This window comes from Ceratotherium simum, chromosome 14 (assembly GCF_057802395.1).
Source record: "Ceratotherium simum simum isolate JZ-2026a chromosome 14, ASM5780239v1, whole genome shotgun sequence".
Classification (NCBI taxonomy): domain Eukaryota; kingdom Metazoa; phylum Chordata; class Mammalia; order Perissodactyla; family Rhinocerotidae; genus Ceratotherium; species Ceratotherium simum.
Genome location: NC_141913.1, coordinates 64813562 through 64832412, shown reverse-complemented (window position 1 = coordinate 64832412; position 18851 = coordinate 64813562). Strand labels below are relative to the sequence as shown.

The following is an 18851-nucleotide window of genomic DNA, read 5'->3' as shown; positions in this document are numbered from 1 at the left end:
TCTCTGCTACGACAAGGGGTCCTTCTGACGCCCCCCAGGCTGGGGATGCAGGTCAGGCCAGCAGCGGCTTCCACACTCAGATGAGTCCAGTCTGTGCTGCCTCCTGGGCAGGAGGAGGGGGGTTCCAGGACACGGGCTGCTGAAGGACGCCCACGGTCCTGCATCCCAGGACGTCAATGATCGGTGTGGCCTCAATCTCAGTGCCGACTCAACCGTGTGGCCTCAGGGAGCGGGGCCGTGCTGTGTGCGCTCTCTCATTTCAGAAGGGAAGTACAAGCGAAGAGTCACAGTATTTGCTTACAGGTCCAGACAGTGACAAAGTGGCAGCTCTGTCAATTGGGAAATAAGTGGAAATGATAAATGATCACGTTTTCTGGCAACTTCCTAGAGGTTAGCAATTCAACACCATTAAAGAAACATTTAAAATGTGAACTCGGCTGGGATTATATTTTACGTTGTTGTCAGGTGGGTAAAAAGGCTCCCTCAGCCCGTCCTCTCTGTTAGGGTCCGAGAAGGCCCAGGACCCACGGTTCTATGCTCTTAGTCTGCACACAACATTCAGACGTGACGTTAGTGAAGAACAATATGGACCCTACAAAAAACACTAAAATATGAAAAGTTGTAAGCCAAAGCCCCTTAACAAGAAGAAAGCACACCCTGGAGGGAGTGCCCCTTGGAGCTTCAAGGATGGTTCCTGGGAAGGGAGAAGACATGCTGGCAGCAGTGTGGACTTGTCGTGACGGGGTTTTTATGGCGTCATGAGCATGTGCAGTGGAGGCAAGCAGATTAGCAGGCTGGTGCTGGAGGGGCAGAGGTGATAAGTGAGCCCCACTGGGCCTGGGGATAGGGACACGGCCAAGCACCAAGGACCGAGGGCCACGGTCTATAGGGTGGGAGCGCCCCATGAGACTGCAGCAGGAAGACCCCCACTCGTAGTGTCATTGATTTTCTCTGTTGTTTCTATTTCCAGTTTCATTGAGTCACTTCTTTATTATTTCCTTCTTTCTGTCTCTCTTGGGCTTATCTTTCTCTTTTTCTAGGTTTTCGAGGTGTGGGGTCTAGACTGCTGACTTGAGACCTCCTCTTCCCTGATATGCATCTGCTGTGACACAGGACCCTCAGCGCTGTTTCAGCAATGTCCCTCCCACCTGGATGTGTTTTTTCTCCTTGGAGACTTCCTCTTTGACCCACAGATTATTTACAAGTGTGCTGATTATTTTCCAAGTGTTTGGAGATTTTCCTGTGGTCTCTCTGGTTTTGATTTCTAGCGTGATCTCATGAATCAGAAACATGCTGTAGGAGAACACACTCGGTATGATTTCAGTTTTTACGGATTTGTCGAGGTTTGTTGTATGGCCCAGGATGTGGTCTGTCTTGGCATCGTTTCATGGGCACTTGGAAAGAGTATGTGTTCCACTGTCGCTGGCTGTTCTGGAAACCTCCGTGAGGCCCCGTGGGTTGACTGTATCCTGAGTTCCTCTGTATTGCTGATTTTCTGTGAATTTGTTCTTCAGATGTGGAGAGGCGGGTTGAAGTCTCCAACTGTAATCGTGGATTTGTCTGTTCCCCCTTTCAGCTCCTTCAGGGTTTTTTAGTTCTGTTAGTTTTGTTCCACGTATTTTGCAGCTCTGCTGTGGCACACACGTATCAGGGCTGTCTTGTGGGTCAACTATTTTCTCACCGTGTGGTGTCCCTCTCTCTGTCCCTCTGCCTGAAGTCTACTTTATCTGGTGTCAGTATAGCTTCTCACGGTTCCTCTTGATTAATGTTCATGTGATCTATCTTTTTCTGTCCTTTTACTGTTAACCTACCTATATCATTACATTTGATACCCAGAGAGGGGCTCCTCATTACAACTGGTGGGGAGGGGAGTTCCAGCTGACCCTGGGCCTGGGAGATGGTGAACGCCTTGCCTCTGACACCTCCCAGCATGGAGTAGACATTCAGGCTCCCCTCATGGCCTCCACTGACCACATGGGGACTTCTCCAACACCACCTAGGGGCCCTTCCTTCTAGCCTCACAAGGGTAGAGTTCAGGCACCGCACTCAGCCTTTCCTGCATTTTTCTCTGTTGTGTTTGGATGGGGTAGAGCATTATTGTCTAATCACAGACATTATTGTCTAATCCACAAACCCGATGGTACAGCCTACTACACACTGAGGCTCCATGGCACTAACCTTATGGGACCATCATTGTGTATGCGGTCCGTTGTTGACCAAGACATCATGACGTGGCATGTACTCTGTGGAGTATCTTTGCATCAGTGTTCGTAGGGGATGTCGGCCTGTGATTTTCTCTCTTGTGGTGTCTCTGTCTGGCTTTGGTGTCAGGGTTACGCTGGCTTCACAGATTGAGTTGGGAGGTGTTCCCCCCTCTTCAGTTTTGGGAAGAATTTGAGAAGGATTGGTATTAGTTCTTCTTGATATGTTTGGTAGAATTCAACAGTGAAGCCATCATCAGATCCAGGGCTTTTCTTTTTGGGGATATTTTTGGTTACTTATTCAATCTCCCAACTAGTTATAGGCCTATTCAGATTGTCTATTTCTTTGTGATTTAGTCTTGGTAGGCTTTGTGTTTGTAGGAATTTGTCCATTTCATCAGGGTTATCCCATTTGTTGGTATACAGTTGTTCATAGTACTCTCTTATAATCCTTTTTATTTCTGTAGAATCAATAGTAATGTCCCCACTTTCGTTTCTGATTTTGGTAATTTGAGTCTTCTCTCTTTTTTTCTTAGTCGATCTAGCTAAAGGTTTGTCAATTTTGTTGATCTTTTTGAAGAACCAACTTTTTGTTTAATTGATCTTCTCTACTGTTTTTCTATTCTCTATTTATCTCTGTTCTAATCTTTATTATTTCCTTCTTTCTGCTAGCTTTGGGTTTAGTTTGATCTTATTTCTCTAAATCCTTAAGTTGAAGTTAGGTAGTTGATTTGAGATCTTTTTTTTTTTTTTTTTTTAAAGATTTTATTTATTTATTTATTTTTCCCCCAAAGCCTCAGTAGATTGTTGTATGTCACAGCTGCACATCCTTCTAGTTGCTGTATGTGGGACGCGGCCTCAGCATGGCCGGAGAAGCGGTGCATCGGTGCATGCCCGGGATCCGAACCCGGGCCGCCAGCAGCGGAGCACGCGCACTTAACCGCTAAGCCACGGGGCCGGCCCCCTTTCTTGGTTTTTTAATGCAAGCATTTATAGCTATAAATTTCCCCTTAGCACTGCTTTTGCTGCTTCCCATAAGTTTTGGTATGTTGTGTTTTCATTTTCATTTGTCTCTTAGTATTTTCTAATTTCCTTCTGTTTCCTTCTTTGATCCATTGGTTGTTTAAAAGTGTGTTTTTTCGTTTCCACATTTTTGTGAATTTTCTGGTTTTCTCTACGTTATTGATTTCTAACTTCATCCTGTTGTGGTCAGAGAAGATACTTTGCATGATATCTATCTGTTTAAATCTATTGAGACTTAATTTCTGGCCTAACATGTGGTCTATCCTGGAAAATGTCCCACATGCACTTGAGAAGAATGTGTGTGCTGCTGTTGTTGGGTGGAGTGTTCTGTGTATGTCTGTTAGATCTCGTTGGTTTATTGTGTTAAGTTTTCTTACTTCTCTTCTGTCTGGTCATTATGTCCATTTTTGTGAGTTGAGTATTAACGTCCAAGTACCATTGTAGAACTGTCTCTTTCTCCCTTCAGTTCTGTCCGTTTTTTCTTCATATATTTTGATGGTCTGTCATTAGGTGCATAAATGTTTATCCCTGTTTTATCTTTTTGCTCTGTTGAACCTTTTATGACTATATAATGTCCTTCTTTGTCTTGTGTAACTTTTTTGATTTAAAGTATTTTGTCTGATATTAGTATAGCCACTCCTGCTTTCTTTTGGTCACCGTTTGCATGGAATATCTTTTCTTATCCTTTCAACTTTCACTTTCAACTGTTTGTGTCTGGATCTCAAGTGAGTCTCGTGTAGACAGCATATAGTTGGCTCCTGTTTTTTTGTGTGTGTGTGTGTGAGGAAGATCAGCCCTGAGCTAACATCTGCCAATCCTCCTCTTTTTGCTAAGGAAGATTGGCCCTGAGCTAACATCCGTGCCCCCATCTTCCTTCACTTTATATGGGAAGCTGCCATAGCATGGCTTGACAAGCGGTGCGTCGGTGCATGCCTGGGATCCGAACCGGCGAACCTCGGGCCGCCGCAGCAGAGCGCGCGCACTTAACCGCTTGGGCCACGGGGCTGGCCCCTTGGATCTTGTATTTTTATCCATTCTGCCCATCTCTGTTGATTGGAGAGTTTAATCCATTCACATTTAAAGTAATTACTGACACGAGGGACTTACTTTTGTCCTTGTGCTATGTGTTTTCCATATGTCATAAAGCTTTTTGTCCCTCATTTCTTGCATTCCTGTCTTCTTTTGTGTTTACTTGATTTTTTGTAGTGAAATGTTTAACTTCTTTTATCATTTCCTTTTGTGTATATGCTATAGTTGTTTTCTTTGTGGTTACCATGGGGATTACATTTAACATCCTAACATTATGACACTGTAATTTGAATTTCTATCAGCTTAACTTCAATGACGTACAGAAACTCTGCTCTTCTACAGCTCCTCCTACCCTTTTCAGTTGTTGGTGTCACAAAATTACATCTTTATACATTTTGTACCCAAAAACATAAACTAATAATTCTTGTAAGTGCGTTAGTCTTTTAAGTTATATAGAAAACAATATTTGAAGTTATAAACCAAAGTTACAATAATACTAGCTCTTAGACTAATAATTTATTCCTTTAAATTTTCCTTTAAACATAATATGTAGAAATAAAAATTATCTCAAGTTATGTAGAAATAAAAAGTGCAGTTACAAACCATTGTTACAATTATCCTAGCTTTTATAATCGCCCACGTATGTACCTCGATTCAGATCTCTATTTCTCCAGTCACTTCGAGTTACTGTCAAGTGTCTTTTCATTTCACCTGGAGGACGCTGTGGACCATTTCTTGCAGGGCAGGTCTAGGGATAACAAAGTCTCTCAGTTTTTTTTGTTTGTTTGTTTTTGCTGAGGAAGATTTTCCCTGAGCTAACATCTGGCCAATCTTCCTCTATTTTGTATGTGGATTGCCACCACAGCATAGCCGCCGATGAGTGGTAAAGGTCCACACTTGGGATCTGAACCCAGGCCACCGAAGCATAGCGCGCCAAAATTAACCACTAGGCCATGGGGCCGGCCCCTCTGAGCTTTTATTTATTTGGGAATGTCTTAATTTCTCCCTCATTTTTGAAACACAGTTTTGCCATTATAGGATTCTTGGTTGATAGTTTTTTCTTTTAGCACTTTGAATATATCAGCCCACTGCCTCCTGGCCTTCAGAGTTTCTGATGAGAAATGTGCTGACGATCTCATGGAGGGTCCCTCCTGTACAATAACTCACTTCTTTCTTGCTGCTTTCAAGATTGTCTGTCTTTGTATTTGAAAAGTTTGATTATAGTGTCTTGGTATGGGTCTCTTGAGTTCATCGTACTTAGAGTTTATTGAGCTTCTTGGATGTTTATATTCGTGCGTTTCATCAATTTGGGGGAGTTTTCGGGCATTATTTCTTCAAATAGTCCCTCCTCCCCTTTCTCTTCTCCTTCTAGGACTCTGACAATGCACAGTTGGTTTGCTTAATGGTGTCCCCAGGTCCCTTAGGCTCTGTTCATTTTTCTTCAGTCTTTTTTCTTCCTGTTCCTCAGACATGAGAATTTCCATTGTCCTGTCTTCAGGTTCACTGATTGCTTCTTCTGCTTAATCTCCCCCTAGGGAATTTTCCATTTCAGTTACTGTACTCCTCAGCTCCAGAATTCCTATTTGGTTTCCTTTTAGGTTTTTTTATCTCTTTATTGATATTTCCATTTTGTTCATACATCATTTTCTTGACTTTCGCCACATCTTCCTTTAGTTTTTTGAGCATTTTTAAGACAGATCCCTGATATTTGAGGACAGAGTCCTTGTTGCCCACCCTGGCTGCCACACGCTGTGTGCAGGCTGCCCCAGGAACACATGCACAGCTGCCTGCCAGGGGGCTGGGGCAGGGACGAGGAGCTGCTGCTGTGCTGAGAGCTGAAACTGACCACAGTTACTGTCCAGTTCTTCTCTGGAAGTTGCAGACCTTCAACAGGCCCCAGAGTTCCAGTAGTTCCATCAGACGGATTTCGCCCCTGCAGCTCTCGTCCAGGTGGGGAGGTTCCTGGTGCTTCCTGCTCTGCTGTCTTCCCAGAATCCAGTCACCACTGTTGAGCTGTCCAGCCTCTCATTCCTGCCTCTTCATCTGTCAGTCATTCTGGTGGTTGCCTGTGGGTCTGTTTGGAGGTTTCCAGACATAATTTTAGGGAGGTGATTGCGCCTGAACTTAGCCTCGAACATTTGCCTGGTGAATACTGTTGGGCCAGCTCAGCTGATGCCAGGATCGCTGTGGGCTCGGTGAAACAGCTCATAAAGTTACTCCAGTGTTTGCATATCATCCTGGAGACTATTTGAGACTCTCCAAAAAAGTGAACTGTGACAAAAGGAATTGGTAATGCAACTCCTAGGCATGGGTGTGAGACTTATAAGGAATTAATTGAAACACACGATTTGACTGTGGAGCTCGTTGCCTCAGGCTTATGCTGGGGTCATATTGCAAAGCAGAGAAGCAGTTGAGAAGTAAGCGGCAGAAAGCCAGAACTGGCCCAGATGGCCAGCCTCAGGGTCCAGGTTGCGATGATGTTTGCCTTGTGCTTGCCCGTTGCCTGGTGTGTCTGTGCTCTGACTGTCCCCTCTGGGCTGTTTCAGAAGAGGCCGAGCACTGCAGCTTCGGGGCGGGCTCGCTGTCCAGGAGGAGGAAGGCCCTGGCGCTCCGGGAGGATGGGCCGCGCCGGCGTGCGCACCTGCACATCGGCATGCCCCACGACTTCCGCCCCGTGTCCTCCATCATTGACGTGGACATCCTCCCTGAGACGCACCGCCGTGTGAGGCTGTATAGGCACGGCTGCCAGAAGCCACTGGGCTTCTACATCCGTGATGGCATGAGTGTGCGTGTGGCCCCCCAGGGGCTGGAGAAGGTGCCGGGCATCTTCATCTCTCGCATGGTGCCCGGCGGCCTCGCAGAGAGCACGGGGCTGCTGGCCGTGGACGACGAGGTCCTGGAGGTGAATGGGATCGAGGTGGCTGGGAAGACGCTGGACCAGGTCACGGACATGATGATCGCCAACAGCCACAACCTCATCGTGACAGTCAAGCCGGCCAACCAGAGGAACAACGTGGTCCGTGGCAGCCGTGCATCTGGCAGCTCCGGCCGGTCCTCGGACAGCGTGGCCAGTCGCCACAGCCTGCCGACAACCCACATCCTGCAGAACTTGCACCCTGACGAGATGGAGAGTGACGAGGAGGCCGACGTCGTCCTCGAGGGCGTCCTGGAGCCCCGGCTGGTCCCCAGGCCGCCCCCGGGAAGCCTTGCGCGGGTCAACGGTGCCGGCCTGGCACCCAGACTGCACAGCCCTGGGCGGGAAGGCGGCGGCAGTGTCCACAGGCTGCTCAGCTCTCTCAGGTCCGACCCCCGCCACAGCCTGGCCTTGCCCCCAGGAGGGGTGGAAGAGCACGGGCCGGCGGTCACCTTGTAGGGCCAGGCTGGTACTGGGCAGCCTTGTGGACTGGACACAGCTGCGGGAGTTGTGACCACAGCTAGGTGCGCAGGGATTAGACAGGTCAACTTCCTGAGGGGAAATACTTTTTAAAGTTTTATTCCAATTTTAAAATAAGAAAAATAATTGTGTACTTCACCCCTCCTTTTTTATTATTTTTATTTATCCCTCCCTTTTCTCCCACAACCCCACTCTTTATTTCACCTTACCGACAGCAACGAAAAATACTGTCTATTTTTGTAGAATTTCTCCACAGAATACATGTGCACACACACACACACGTGCACACAAACGTGCACAGCCACAGTCTGTCCTAGGCCGGTGGCAGGTCCCAGCACCATTGTAAAGTGGTAGAAAGGATCTGACCAAGTGCAGAAAATACTTCGTTTTTAAATTTTAAAAATACTTCATTTCTTAAATTGAGACTTTAAAATTACCTTATTAAAATAGTCAAATTCATGTTTTTAACCTAACCCACGCAGAAACGCCCTGTGGTGTCAGCACAACGTTTTCACTGTGCTTCCTGCCAACGGTGCTGATTCTACAAATGGGCTGGAATGCGGTGAGGAAGTAAGGTGGCAGGAAGGCAGAGGCCAGTTTTTAAGAACAAATGCACCCAAACCTGTAATAGGTATGACTAGAAGATGAATTTCACATTTTCACATTGTTCATAGTCATATTTCAAATAGCCAGATGGGTGCTGAGCCCCAGCGCTGGGAGGAGAGCACTCGCCTCCCATGGAATGGCCGTCAGGGGCAGAGGGCCTGTCTCCAGCCTCGGAGGGAGAGTGACGTGGGAAGCAGCCGGCCCTGCGGGATTGGCAGGGAACGCTCAGCACTGCTGTTTGTGATCAAAAGCCGGTGCCTCCTCTGAGACAGAGCGAGTCTTTTCCTGCGGACTGAGTGACTCTGAGGGCAGTTTTAGAAATGTTTCCAGCAGACTTGGTGGCTAAGCGTGCCACGTACCTCCAGACGGTCATCTGGATGTATAGGTTCTGTTCTCTTTGTTTTTAAAATAACAAGTCACATGGAACTTAATGATTTTCATCACAGATTAAATTCATTGTTGCTTCCTTTTGATCTTTTAGCAATATTGACATATTTAGTAATTTTAAAGGTTTATTCATGTTTTATCCAATTAAATTTTATATGAATTGTATTTTCTGTTTGAATCCAGTGTCGAGGAGAAAACGTGACACTTGTACTTTGAGAACTAAACTTTGACCCAGTAAAGCTTTCCTGAGAACATGGGCAAGTCTGCCTTCTGGGGGACCGTGAGCTGTGTCTCCTGTGCCCCAGCACCCCCTGCTGGTCTTGGCAGAACTGTCCGGACTTCATGGACGTCAGGCTGATAACATGGAAAACTGTATCTCAACTTATTTTTCCTAAATTCATTAAGTGAAAAGCAAATTATTTTTCTTACGGAAACTATTTATTGGGCAGAAATACCTTATTGCGTAGTTGTGGTTTCCTGCGCCTGTGTTCTCATTGTCTGTTTGTTCCCAAGCACAGGGAGACCAAAGATGCCCCCTGAGGTCTAGGGTGAGTCCAGACGCCCCCCGGTTCATGGGCTCCAGTGAACTGCACGAGCATCTTGCTTGGCGCCCCAGCAGCCAGACGTGCTTTTCACCACGACAAATGTCTGCTGCTTAGTGACCATCAGGAAGGAGCTGCTCTTTCACTGAGTTATTGCTGGGTCGTGAACATCTTGTTGAGAAACTGGGTCTGTTACCAAGAAGGAAAGCTCTGTTTGTTACGATGTTTTAAGTTGTTAAGCAAATGTGAATAATTTTTTTAAAGAAAAAGAGGGCTACCGAGATTTGTGTGCTGTTGTTCATAATTTGAGTTGCTGACCTGCTTAGAAGCTGCTTGAGAGCATTTTTCTACCCAGGTCCACACTTCTGCCATTGTCTTCTTTAAAAAAACAAACAAAAAAACTATATTGTATTACACATTAAAGTTTTCTTGGTTTTATATATCAAAGAATAAAATCTTTTTGTTTGCTTTTAGTGATATTTTTCAGTTGCGTTCCACATGACAGAGATGCTGATGTTGAGCAGAGGTCAGCCCCCTCGGATGGATGCCCCTACCTGGATCACGTGCCTGTCAGGTGCCACGTTTGTTCACTTAACCCTCACAAGTTCTCCATGAGGCAGTAGTATTACCCCCATTTTACAGATGAGAAAATGGGCCCAAACTCAAGCAAATAACCAAATGATAGTTGTATTTGATGAACGGTAGATGTGTCTCAGGTCCATGAATGCTGCTATACAGCTCTTCCTAAATATACCCTGGTTTGCAAAATTGCCATTAACACTTTATCATTCTGACATTACTAAATGTATAACGCATAGCATCGTGATCCACTCATTCAATAAATTACACATTACAGTGATTGCAGTGAGTGCCAGTAATTCCTGGAAGAAACAGGTGCATATAATAGGAGGTTTACCACCTTACTGAATCCTCTCAACAACCCTGAGCCACAGGCAACCCTTTTCCAGTTCAGAGTTGAGGAAGCTGTTCACCTCATCATCTGATGAGATGGCGCTGAGGCAGGTGGTTAGCTGCTGAAGCTGGATGCGTGCTCTCAATTAACTCACGTGATGGAGTCAGAGATGCAGGAACTTGGCTGTGTGCAAGGTAGACGCCCCTGGCTACCAGCAGGCTGGGGGACGCAGGTCTCCCTGACCTAGCAATCCATATGCCAACCCCCAAGCACGCAGTGCTGCTTAGAGGAGCCAGCTCCCTGGCTGATAAAGAGACTCTGTCTGTGAATCAGTGAGGTTATTTAGTATCTTACAGTTTTGCACAAAGTGATCACAGACAGGGAGTGGGGTCTTATGGCACGTTGCAAAGGTATCTGAAAAATGCTGATTGTTAAAAAATCCAATTTAGTGGATTAAAGACTTGAAGGTAAGACGTGAAACCATAAAACTCCTAGAAGAAAATATAGGCAGTACACTCTTTGACATTGGTCTGAGAAGGATTTTTTCAAATTCCATGTCTACTCAGGCAAGGAAAACAAAAAATAAACAAATGGGACTTCATCAGACTAAAGAGCTTCTGCAAGGCAAAGGAAATCATGAACAAAACGAAGAGACAGCCTACCAACTGGGAGAAAATATTTGCAAATCATATACCTGACAAGGGGTTAATCTCCAAAATATATAAAGAACTCAGAACAACTCAACAACAACAAAAAATAACCCAATCAAAAATTGGGGAGAGGATATGAACATTTTTCCAAGGAAGATATACAGGTGGCCAACAGGGACATGAAAAGATGTTCAACATCACTAATCATCAGGGAAACGCAAATCAAAACTACACTAAGATATCACCTTATACCTGTTAGAATGGCTATAATCACCAAGACAAAAACAATAAATGTTGCAGAGGATGTGGAGAAAAGGGAACCCTTATACACTGCTGGTGGGAATGCAAACTGGTGCAGCCTCTATGGAAAACAGTATGGAGATTTCTGAAAAAATTAAAAATTGAAATACCTTATGACCCAGCTATTCCACTACTGGGTATTTACCCAAAGAACATGAAATCAACAATCCAAAGAGACTTATGCACCCCTGTGTGCACTGCAGCATATTCACCATAGCCAAGATGTAGCAGCAACCCACGTGTCCCTGGACTGATGAATGGATAAAGAAGATGTGGTGTATACACACACCACACACACCACACACACACACACACACACACACACACAGTAGACTACTACGCAGCCATAAAAAAGACACAGTTGTCCCATTTGCAACAACATGGATGGAACTTGAGGGTATGATGTTAAGCAAAATAAGCCAGACAGAGGAAGACAAACACTGTATGATTTCACTCATATGTGGAAGATAAACAAACACATGGATAAAGAGAACAGATTAGCGGTTACCAGAGGGGAAGGGGATTGGGGGTGGGCATAAGGGGTAAAGGGGCACTTATATATGGTGACTGACAAATAATAATGTACAACTTAAATTTCACAATGGTATAAACTATTTTATGACCACAATTTAAAAAGTCCAATTTAGGTAAAATCTGAGATAAGTCTTCCAACAGAAGGCCATTAAGTTACTTTTCCTCTCCATCAGATGTTTTTTAAAAAGTCTGAGGGGCCAGCCCCGTGGCTTAGTGGTTAAGTGTGCACGGTCCACTACTGGCGGCCCGGCTTCGGATCCCGGGCACTCACCGACACACTGCTTGTTGGGCCATGCTAAGGTGGCGTCCCACATACAGCAACTAGCAGGATGTGCAACCATGACATACAACTATCTACTGGGGCTTTGGGGAGAAAAAAGGAAGAAAAAAAAGAGGAGGATTGGCAATAGATGTTAGCTCAGGGCCGGTCTTCCTCAGCAAAAAGAGGAGGATTGGCATGGATGTTAGCTCAGGGCTGATCTTCCTCACACACACACAAAAAAAAGGTCTGATGCCAGTATGAGCCAAATAAGGTAGAAGTGTCCCCTTTTAATCCTTACATGAAAAAAAAAATAGCCCCTAGAATGGGTGACAGGTGGTTCTGTGGAGAAAACGCCTCCAGAGCAAGAATTAGGACTCGGAAGTTCTTGTAGCAGCACTAAAATTCATCAGTCACAAGGGTCTGAATAGTTCAGCTTAAAATGACGTAATAAGGCTGAACTAGTAGCCAATTCCTAAATGCATAAAAATATTTAATATGTACTGTTTCTACAGAAAGACTGACCCTACTTAGCTGATTTCCAACTTACCTTATTTCCTGGGAAGATCAGTACTCAGCGTTTCACACAGGCTGGAGGGTGCTCTCTCATCTTGAGCCCAGATCCTCGGTTCTGGGGTCAGAATCAGCCGGAGTGCCTGGCCCACCCCCAGAGGCTGGGATTCAGGAGATCTGGGGGTGGGCTTGAGAATTTTCATTTCTAACAAGTTCGTAGGTGATGTGGAAGCTGCAGGGCCAAGAATCACACTTTGAGAACCTTTGACTAATCCCCCTAAAAACTGTTGCCAAGGAAGTGGGAATCGCCTCTGAGCTTGGACTTAATGACCAAGGGCCTGTCCAACAAGCATCTAGGGTTTTTCCTCTAGTCTGTTATGCACTGTTATTGAGATTGTAATTTAACATCAGGTAACCTGCAAAAGTATTTCCTGATGTGCAGAAATGCTGTTCTGTGAATTACTCCTATTCGCCACCACTCCTTTCTCCTCTCACATCCATTGCCTCAGTATTTCTTATCCCTGAAGACTTCCCAAGTCAGTACACAAATTCTTCTTCCCTTTTTTCTTCCCTCACTTATCTTGTTTTCTTCATCTTCATAAAAGGAGAACTTTGGGAGACTGAGAACTTTTCATTACTGAACCATGTTTCCAGGGAAAGGCAAAACTCTTATTATGTTAATAAAAAGCAAACAAAATGATTCAACACTGGTCTCAGCCCAGGAGACAAGTGCCCTTTTCCACATTCCCTTCCCAAGGAGCTTTGAGAGTAAACACGTTATTTCTTGACGAAGCTCGTGTGCCAGGGAAGAGCTGCTTTCACACGAGTCCTACTTCTGGTAGACCTTCAGATGATCTCTTAAACAAGACTGCAGTGCTTTGCTGATGGTGGCAGTCTGAAGGTCTGTCTTGCTGCTCCACTACAAGTTACATCCTCCCCGTGAAGCCCAGGCGAGAGGGGAGAGGATCAGAACCCACAGCCGCTTCACAGAACCAGCTGCAAGGCACTCCCGGGAAGCACGGCAAACCCTACTGTGTCATCAGATTGCCATTTTGGTTTTGTGTGTTTTGTCTCCTGTACCAGCGTAAGCTCTTTATTCAGAGGTGGTTTTATTCTCTTTATCTGATGTTCAGCTATTAATTATTTAGTGAGTATGAGCATACGAATGTTTCCACGGACCTTGTGCCTTAGAAACAGATAATAACAAATGAGTACAGTACGTAGTGGGGCATCTGCCAACAACTGCTATGAAGGAAACGAAGGCAGGAGGAGGACAGCGTACATGTTTACTGTTAGTCGTGCCCACATGACAACGTTTCGGTTGACGACGGACGCATGTCCCATGACACAGTGGTCCCGTAAGATCAGTACCTGTAGCCTAGGTGTGTCGTAGGCTGTACCGCAGGTTCGTGTGAGTGTACTCGGTGACAGTCACACAGCAACATCGCTTAATGACGCATTTCTCAGCACCTGTCCCTGTCGTTCAGCGACACACGACTGTGTACTTTTCAAACGAGCACGTCAAGGCAGACTGATGTCTCCAGGATCACGTGGCGATTTCAGAGCCATAATTCACACCGTACTTTCTGACACCCACTCCTCTTCCCATCCCATCCATCTGCTTCCAGAAATGCAACGTTCGTGCCACAATTCTGACTAAGGAAAAGCACCACCCTCCACCTGTGAACTGCTCTGGAATGAGCCCTCATCTTCCATTCTGTCTGGCAGTAATGGCACAGGATGTGTCATCCACCATAGGTGACCTCAAAAACATGAACTGAGTGGCTGCTTCTACGTAAAGGAGCCTCAGAAACTGAAAATACCGAAGGACACTTTCTCTGTTCGGGCCCACTGAGCCACAGAAAGAAAACCAGTGATTTCGCTAAGCCTCCTTTCCCTTCCCTTTCTTAGGATCCGGTTTTGTGTTTGCAAGTATCTTAGAGAGATGATGCTACAGTGGGAAGTCTAGGCGTCCTGACCAGTGAGCACCTCACCATCACCCCACCCGTGTCCCTCTTGCTCACATCCAGCCACCTCCTGCCCCACGGTCAGTGGTTTGGCCCCACGAGTGCCTCCCACACGCTCCCGCTGCCGCCTGACTCAGAGCAGTGAGAGTGACGGTCCCCACAGGGAACAGGTGTTGTAATCCGTGGCATCTCTCTGGGACAGAAACTTGTTGTAACTTCTCTACATCATTCCTAATTTGTCTCTTCAGTGGGGAAGACTGTTCTCCGGGTGCTCCTTCTCTTTGCTCCTTCAGGTACTGTGTGGTTTCAGCTCCATCATCTCACCCCTTGCCAATATCCCTCTTAAAATGCAGCGTCCTGGGTGGAACTTGGCTGGCACGTAGCACAGGAAAGGCTACAGTGAGGTCGGGGGGTCTGGTGCTGACGGAACATCGTACCACTTGGCCTGCAGCTCCGGGGCTGGAGCCAGTCGACCTCGCACAGGAACCATGCAAAGCCCAATTTCCCAGCCCTGCACTTGAATAACTTGAAAGATTTTAGCCTATAAATGTAGATTCAGGCACAAGTTAAGATCAAAGAACACAAATGCATAAATGAGAATGCATAGTTTGGGTCCACAGGAAGCTCACCAGCCAGAATTAGCCATGCCTTATTAGACATAAGACCAGCTTTGTCTACAGGTAGACAGTGGAGCCAGTCCCAGGTCACATGACACTCCACATCCAGCACTGGCCAGGGCAGCAGGACTGGACCCTGGACATGGAGTCCATTTTCCCTGTGATGGGAGGACTGGCCACCCAAACAAAATCAAGGCTTTGCCAGCAAAGGCCTGGATCATGCCTGCTGCCTGGCTGCAGGGCCACAGTCAGAGGTCAATTAGAACACTTTAAGTTACCAGTGGTTCACCTTCACTCCTCTGCCGCATGCCCACCTTCTGTGCTGTGCGATGCTGAGGTGGGAGCATGCCAACCTCAGTGCTCTAATCCCAGGATGCTGGCTTTCCTGTGGGTTCTCCACAGGCTGGAGAAAGGGGTCCAGCCTCTTCAGCATCCCCATCCTTGTCCCTGAACATCGGCCTCTACAGAAGGCTCTGGGCATCCTGTCGTGTTCCACCAGCCCTGGGGGGGGGGCATATGTCTCAGTCCCTTCCTTCTTTCAGGATCCCAAACCAGTGTCATTGCTTCCCCGAATTAAATCTCCTCTGTGTGAAACACCTGGCACCGTGCCGCTTTCCTAACTGGGCCCTGACTGGCACAGACGCACTTGGGCAGCCCCGGGGTGCAGGGGGCTGAGGGGAACCTGGAGACACGCACTTGGGCAGCCCCGGGGTGCGGGGTGGGGGGGAACCTGGAGGTGCGTGTCGACTGTCAGGCTGTGGGTGTGTTGGGGTGCATAGACAGAAACAGCACTGCCACAGGGGCTGGTAATCCCTGCATCCCCCAAGGGGTGGCATCCCTGCTTGGAGGGAGGAGGTGGTGCTGACGGCTGTGTGGCCAGGCTGCTGGAGGGAGAAAGTATCCCTGTCCCTGGATGGAGGCCTGTGCTTCAGATGGCAGCTGCATTTCCCTCTCTACAGATACTTCGTTTTTATTCATAATAATGACTCACACCTTCGAGAGCCCCCAGGTGACAACATGACCCCACGCTGACGTCACCACACCTCTGAGGAAGCGGGGAGACATGCCTTGCTGCCAGGCTGAGAAAGCCCAGTCACTCAGCTGCACGTGGCCAACTGACATAAACCAAGGTTTTCTGACTCCAAGTTCTCATTCCTGCCACCACACAGAACTGGCACAGACGTGGTGACGTTGAAAAAGCCTCCCTTGCACCGGATCTCCATGGAGCCTCTGTGGGTGTCCAGGCGGGACCCAGACACCATGCGAAGTCTGAGCCGCATATGCAGAATTTCACCTCGGGCATCTTCATGTGCTGCACCAGTATCTGCCCTCTTGTGTTCAAATGCATCAACCCAAACCACCCACCAAGTGCTCTGGAAAGTGAGTCAAAGAAATAGAGCCCTGAGGGAAGGCGGCCCCGTGGGCACCCAGACGGTGCAACCCTGACACAGAACGTCAAGTGTGGACACACAAGACGCAAAGGCCATGAGCCAAAACGGTGGTCATCTGGGGGATGGGGTGATGGACTTCTAGCTGACTCTTTGAGGCTTCCAGAAAAGTGCAAGCAATCAATTCTGTAATCAGAAAAAATATAGATTTTTCCATTTAAAAAAAAGTAGTAAATGGAGCAGATGAGAGTAACAGGTAAACCTTAGGCCTGCTGTGTGGTTACAGGACCAAGGAGAGTCATGACTCCTCAGGGATCTCTGAAAGGTTCCTGGGAGACAAGGCCGTGTGGTTTTTCTTCTGATTATAAAAGTTATATACACTCATTCTGGAAAATTTGAAAAATATCAAGTGTATAAAGAAGAAAACACCCAGCGTAATCCCAGCAGAGAATCACTGTTACTCTCTAGGTATTTCTTCAGAAGTCATCAGATAGGTAACTTGATAGATACTAGATAAATAATTGAGAAACTACACAGCGTTGTGCATCTTACTGTCTCGTGTAATATATCATAAGAATTTTCCCATGGCAATAAAAATTCTTTCAAAACAGTATTTTTAATAGCTGTAAAATATGGATATACCTAAATTAAGCTTGGTGTTTTCCTAATAGATACTGGGTTATTTACAGTTTTCATATTACAAAAAGTACAGAGGCTTTATACATAAATCTTGGTTTAGATTTCTGATTATTTCCTTAGGATAGATTCCTCGAAATGAAATCACTGAATCAAAGAGAATGAACATTTTGAAGTCCTTTTTTCTTTTGAAAGAACCTCATGGAAAAGTTGCAAGTACAGCAAAAAAGCTGAAGGGTAAGCTGCCAAACCAATGCCCTAGGACCCCCATTACAATATCCTACAAACAGGGACATTCTCTTACGGAGCCCAGCACAGCTGTCCAGATCTGGAAGTGGGAGGAGGCCATCCAAGGTGGCGATGTAGGAGGATCCTGAACTCATCTCCTCCCACGGACACACTGAATCTACAGCTGCATATGGAACAGTTTCCTCTAAGAAAGACCTGAAAACCAGCTGAGCAGCCACTTCACATCAGCAAACAAGAAAAGGGCCACATCATGGCAGGTAGGAGAGGCTGAGACACGGTCTCGCCAAACCCCACCCCAGCACGTGACCCACAGTCAGGAGGGAACTCATACACCTGGAGCTTCCCCCTGAGGAGCAAAGCGTTCATGACCCACATCAGACACCTCAACTTTTAAGACCTGCACCTGACAGAAAGCACCCAAAACATCTGGCTTTGCAAACCAACAGGGCTCACATCCACAGACCCAAAGAGCTGTAGTGAACTGAGAAATGCCTCTTAAAGGGCTTGCGTACAGACTCACCTGCCCTGGGGCCCAGTGCAGGAGCAGCCATTTGAAAAGTTCCCAGACTGTATTTGAAGGAGATTCATTTGCTAACCTTAAAGCATTGGCCTGAGGGGCGGGGCCCATTGGGATTCTCTGGGACAGAGGTGCTGGCGGGCACCACTTGCACACTCTCTCTCTGTCTCACTAAAGCTGGCAGGTGCCATTATTTTTGTTTTTCTCCTTCCTCAGAGGGTGAAGATGTGGATCTGCATGCGCTCCCTCTGCCATGCTCCACAGCACGAGCATGTCTCAGGAGCTTTTACACACATCCAGTGCCCTGGCTTTTAATTCTGGTGCCCTGGGTTTTGTGGCTGCTGCCCAGGGGACGTGCTTTGGCCGCCTGGCTCTTATGGCCAGGGGGCTTGTGTTCCTCGGTCCCATGAGACTTTAACAATCAGAGAGAGCGCTTGGCAAACTACGACCCCCAGGGCACTGCACAGACAGCAGACTGGAACACCCCCAGTCTTTCAGAGAAAGAGGCCCATGTGCTTGCCTAGGATCTTAGGCCTAAGGGGCAGGCTTCTGCTCTGGCACACATCCAGAGACCTACAGAGGGGCTCTAAGGATGTAGGCCAGGGGACGCCCTCTTGGTGCTCTCCCCTGGCCTCACTACAGCTCACCAGTATCTCCCGGGAAAGAGTTTGTACACTTGTCTGAGGCCCCAATTTTTACCTCTGTTGTCCGGGGAACACCTCCAGATTGCCTCGTCTGGAGTCCAGCAGGGCTTATGCTTGCAGTTCCACAGGACTGTATATATTTGCATACTTTAAAAGCTGCTGCCTGAGGGTCTGGCTTCGAATCAGCCTGAATCTAGGTGCTGACTCAGATCCTTCCTTTTGGAATACTGACAGGTCTTGGCAAACCCTCAACAACTGGAACTATTAAAATAGGCTGCCTGGACAATCACAAAGGTTTGAGAGACAACCAAGAGCTAGGGCAAGCTTGAATGTCAAGGTTCATCTCCTACACAAGACCACTCCTTCAAGAGTGGGAGAGGTGGCTGTTTCACCTAATACCTAGAAACAAACAAGAGAGTCAAGTAAAATGAGGAAACAAAGGAATATGTTCCAAACAAAAGAACAAGATAAAACCTCAGGAA

The 18851-nt window shown here is 46.8% G+C and overlaps 1 protein-coding gene across 1 annotated transcript in view; it reads left to right on the top strand.

Moving 5' to 3' along the window:
* PARD6G (par-6 family cell polarity regulator gamma) overlaps positions 1-9655 on the top strand; it is a 99910-nt gene extending 90255 nt beyond the window's left edge. The window contains exon 3 of the mRNA XM_014781519.2: positions 6800-9655. Within this exon, the coding sequence (XP_014637005.2) occupies positions 6800-7626 (827 nt within the window). The 3' untranslated portion in view covers positions 7627-9655. The remainder of the gene's footprint in view (positions 1-6799) is intronic.
* Positions 9656-18851: the final 9196 nt, after the last annotated feature.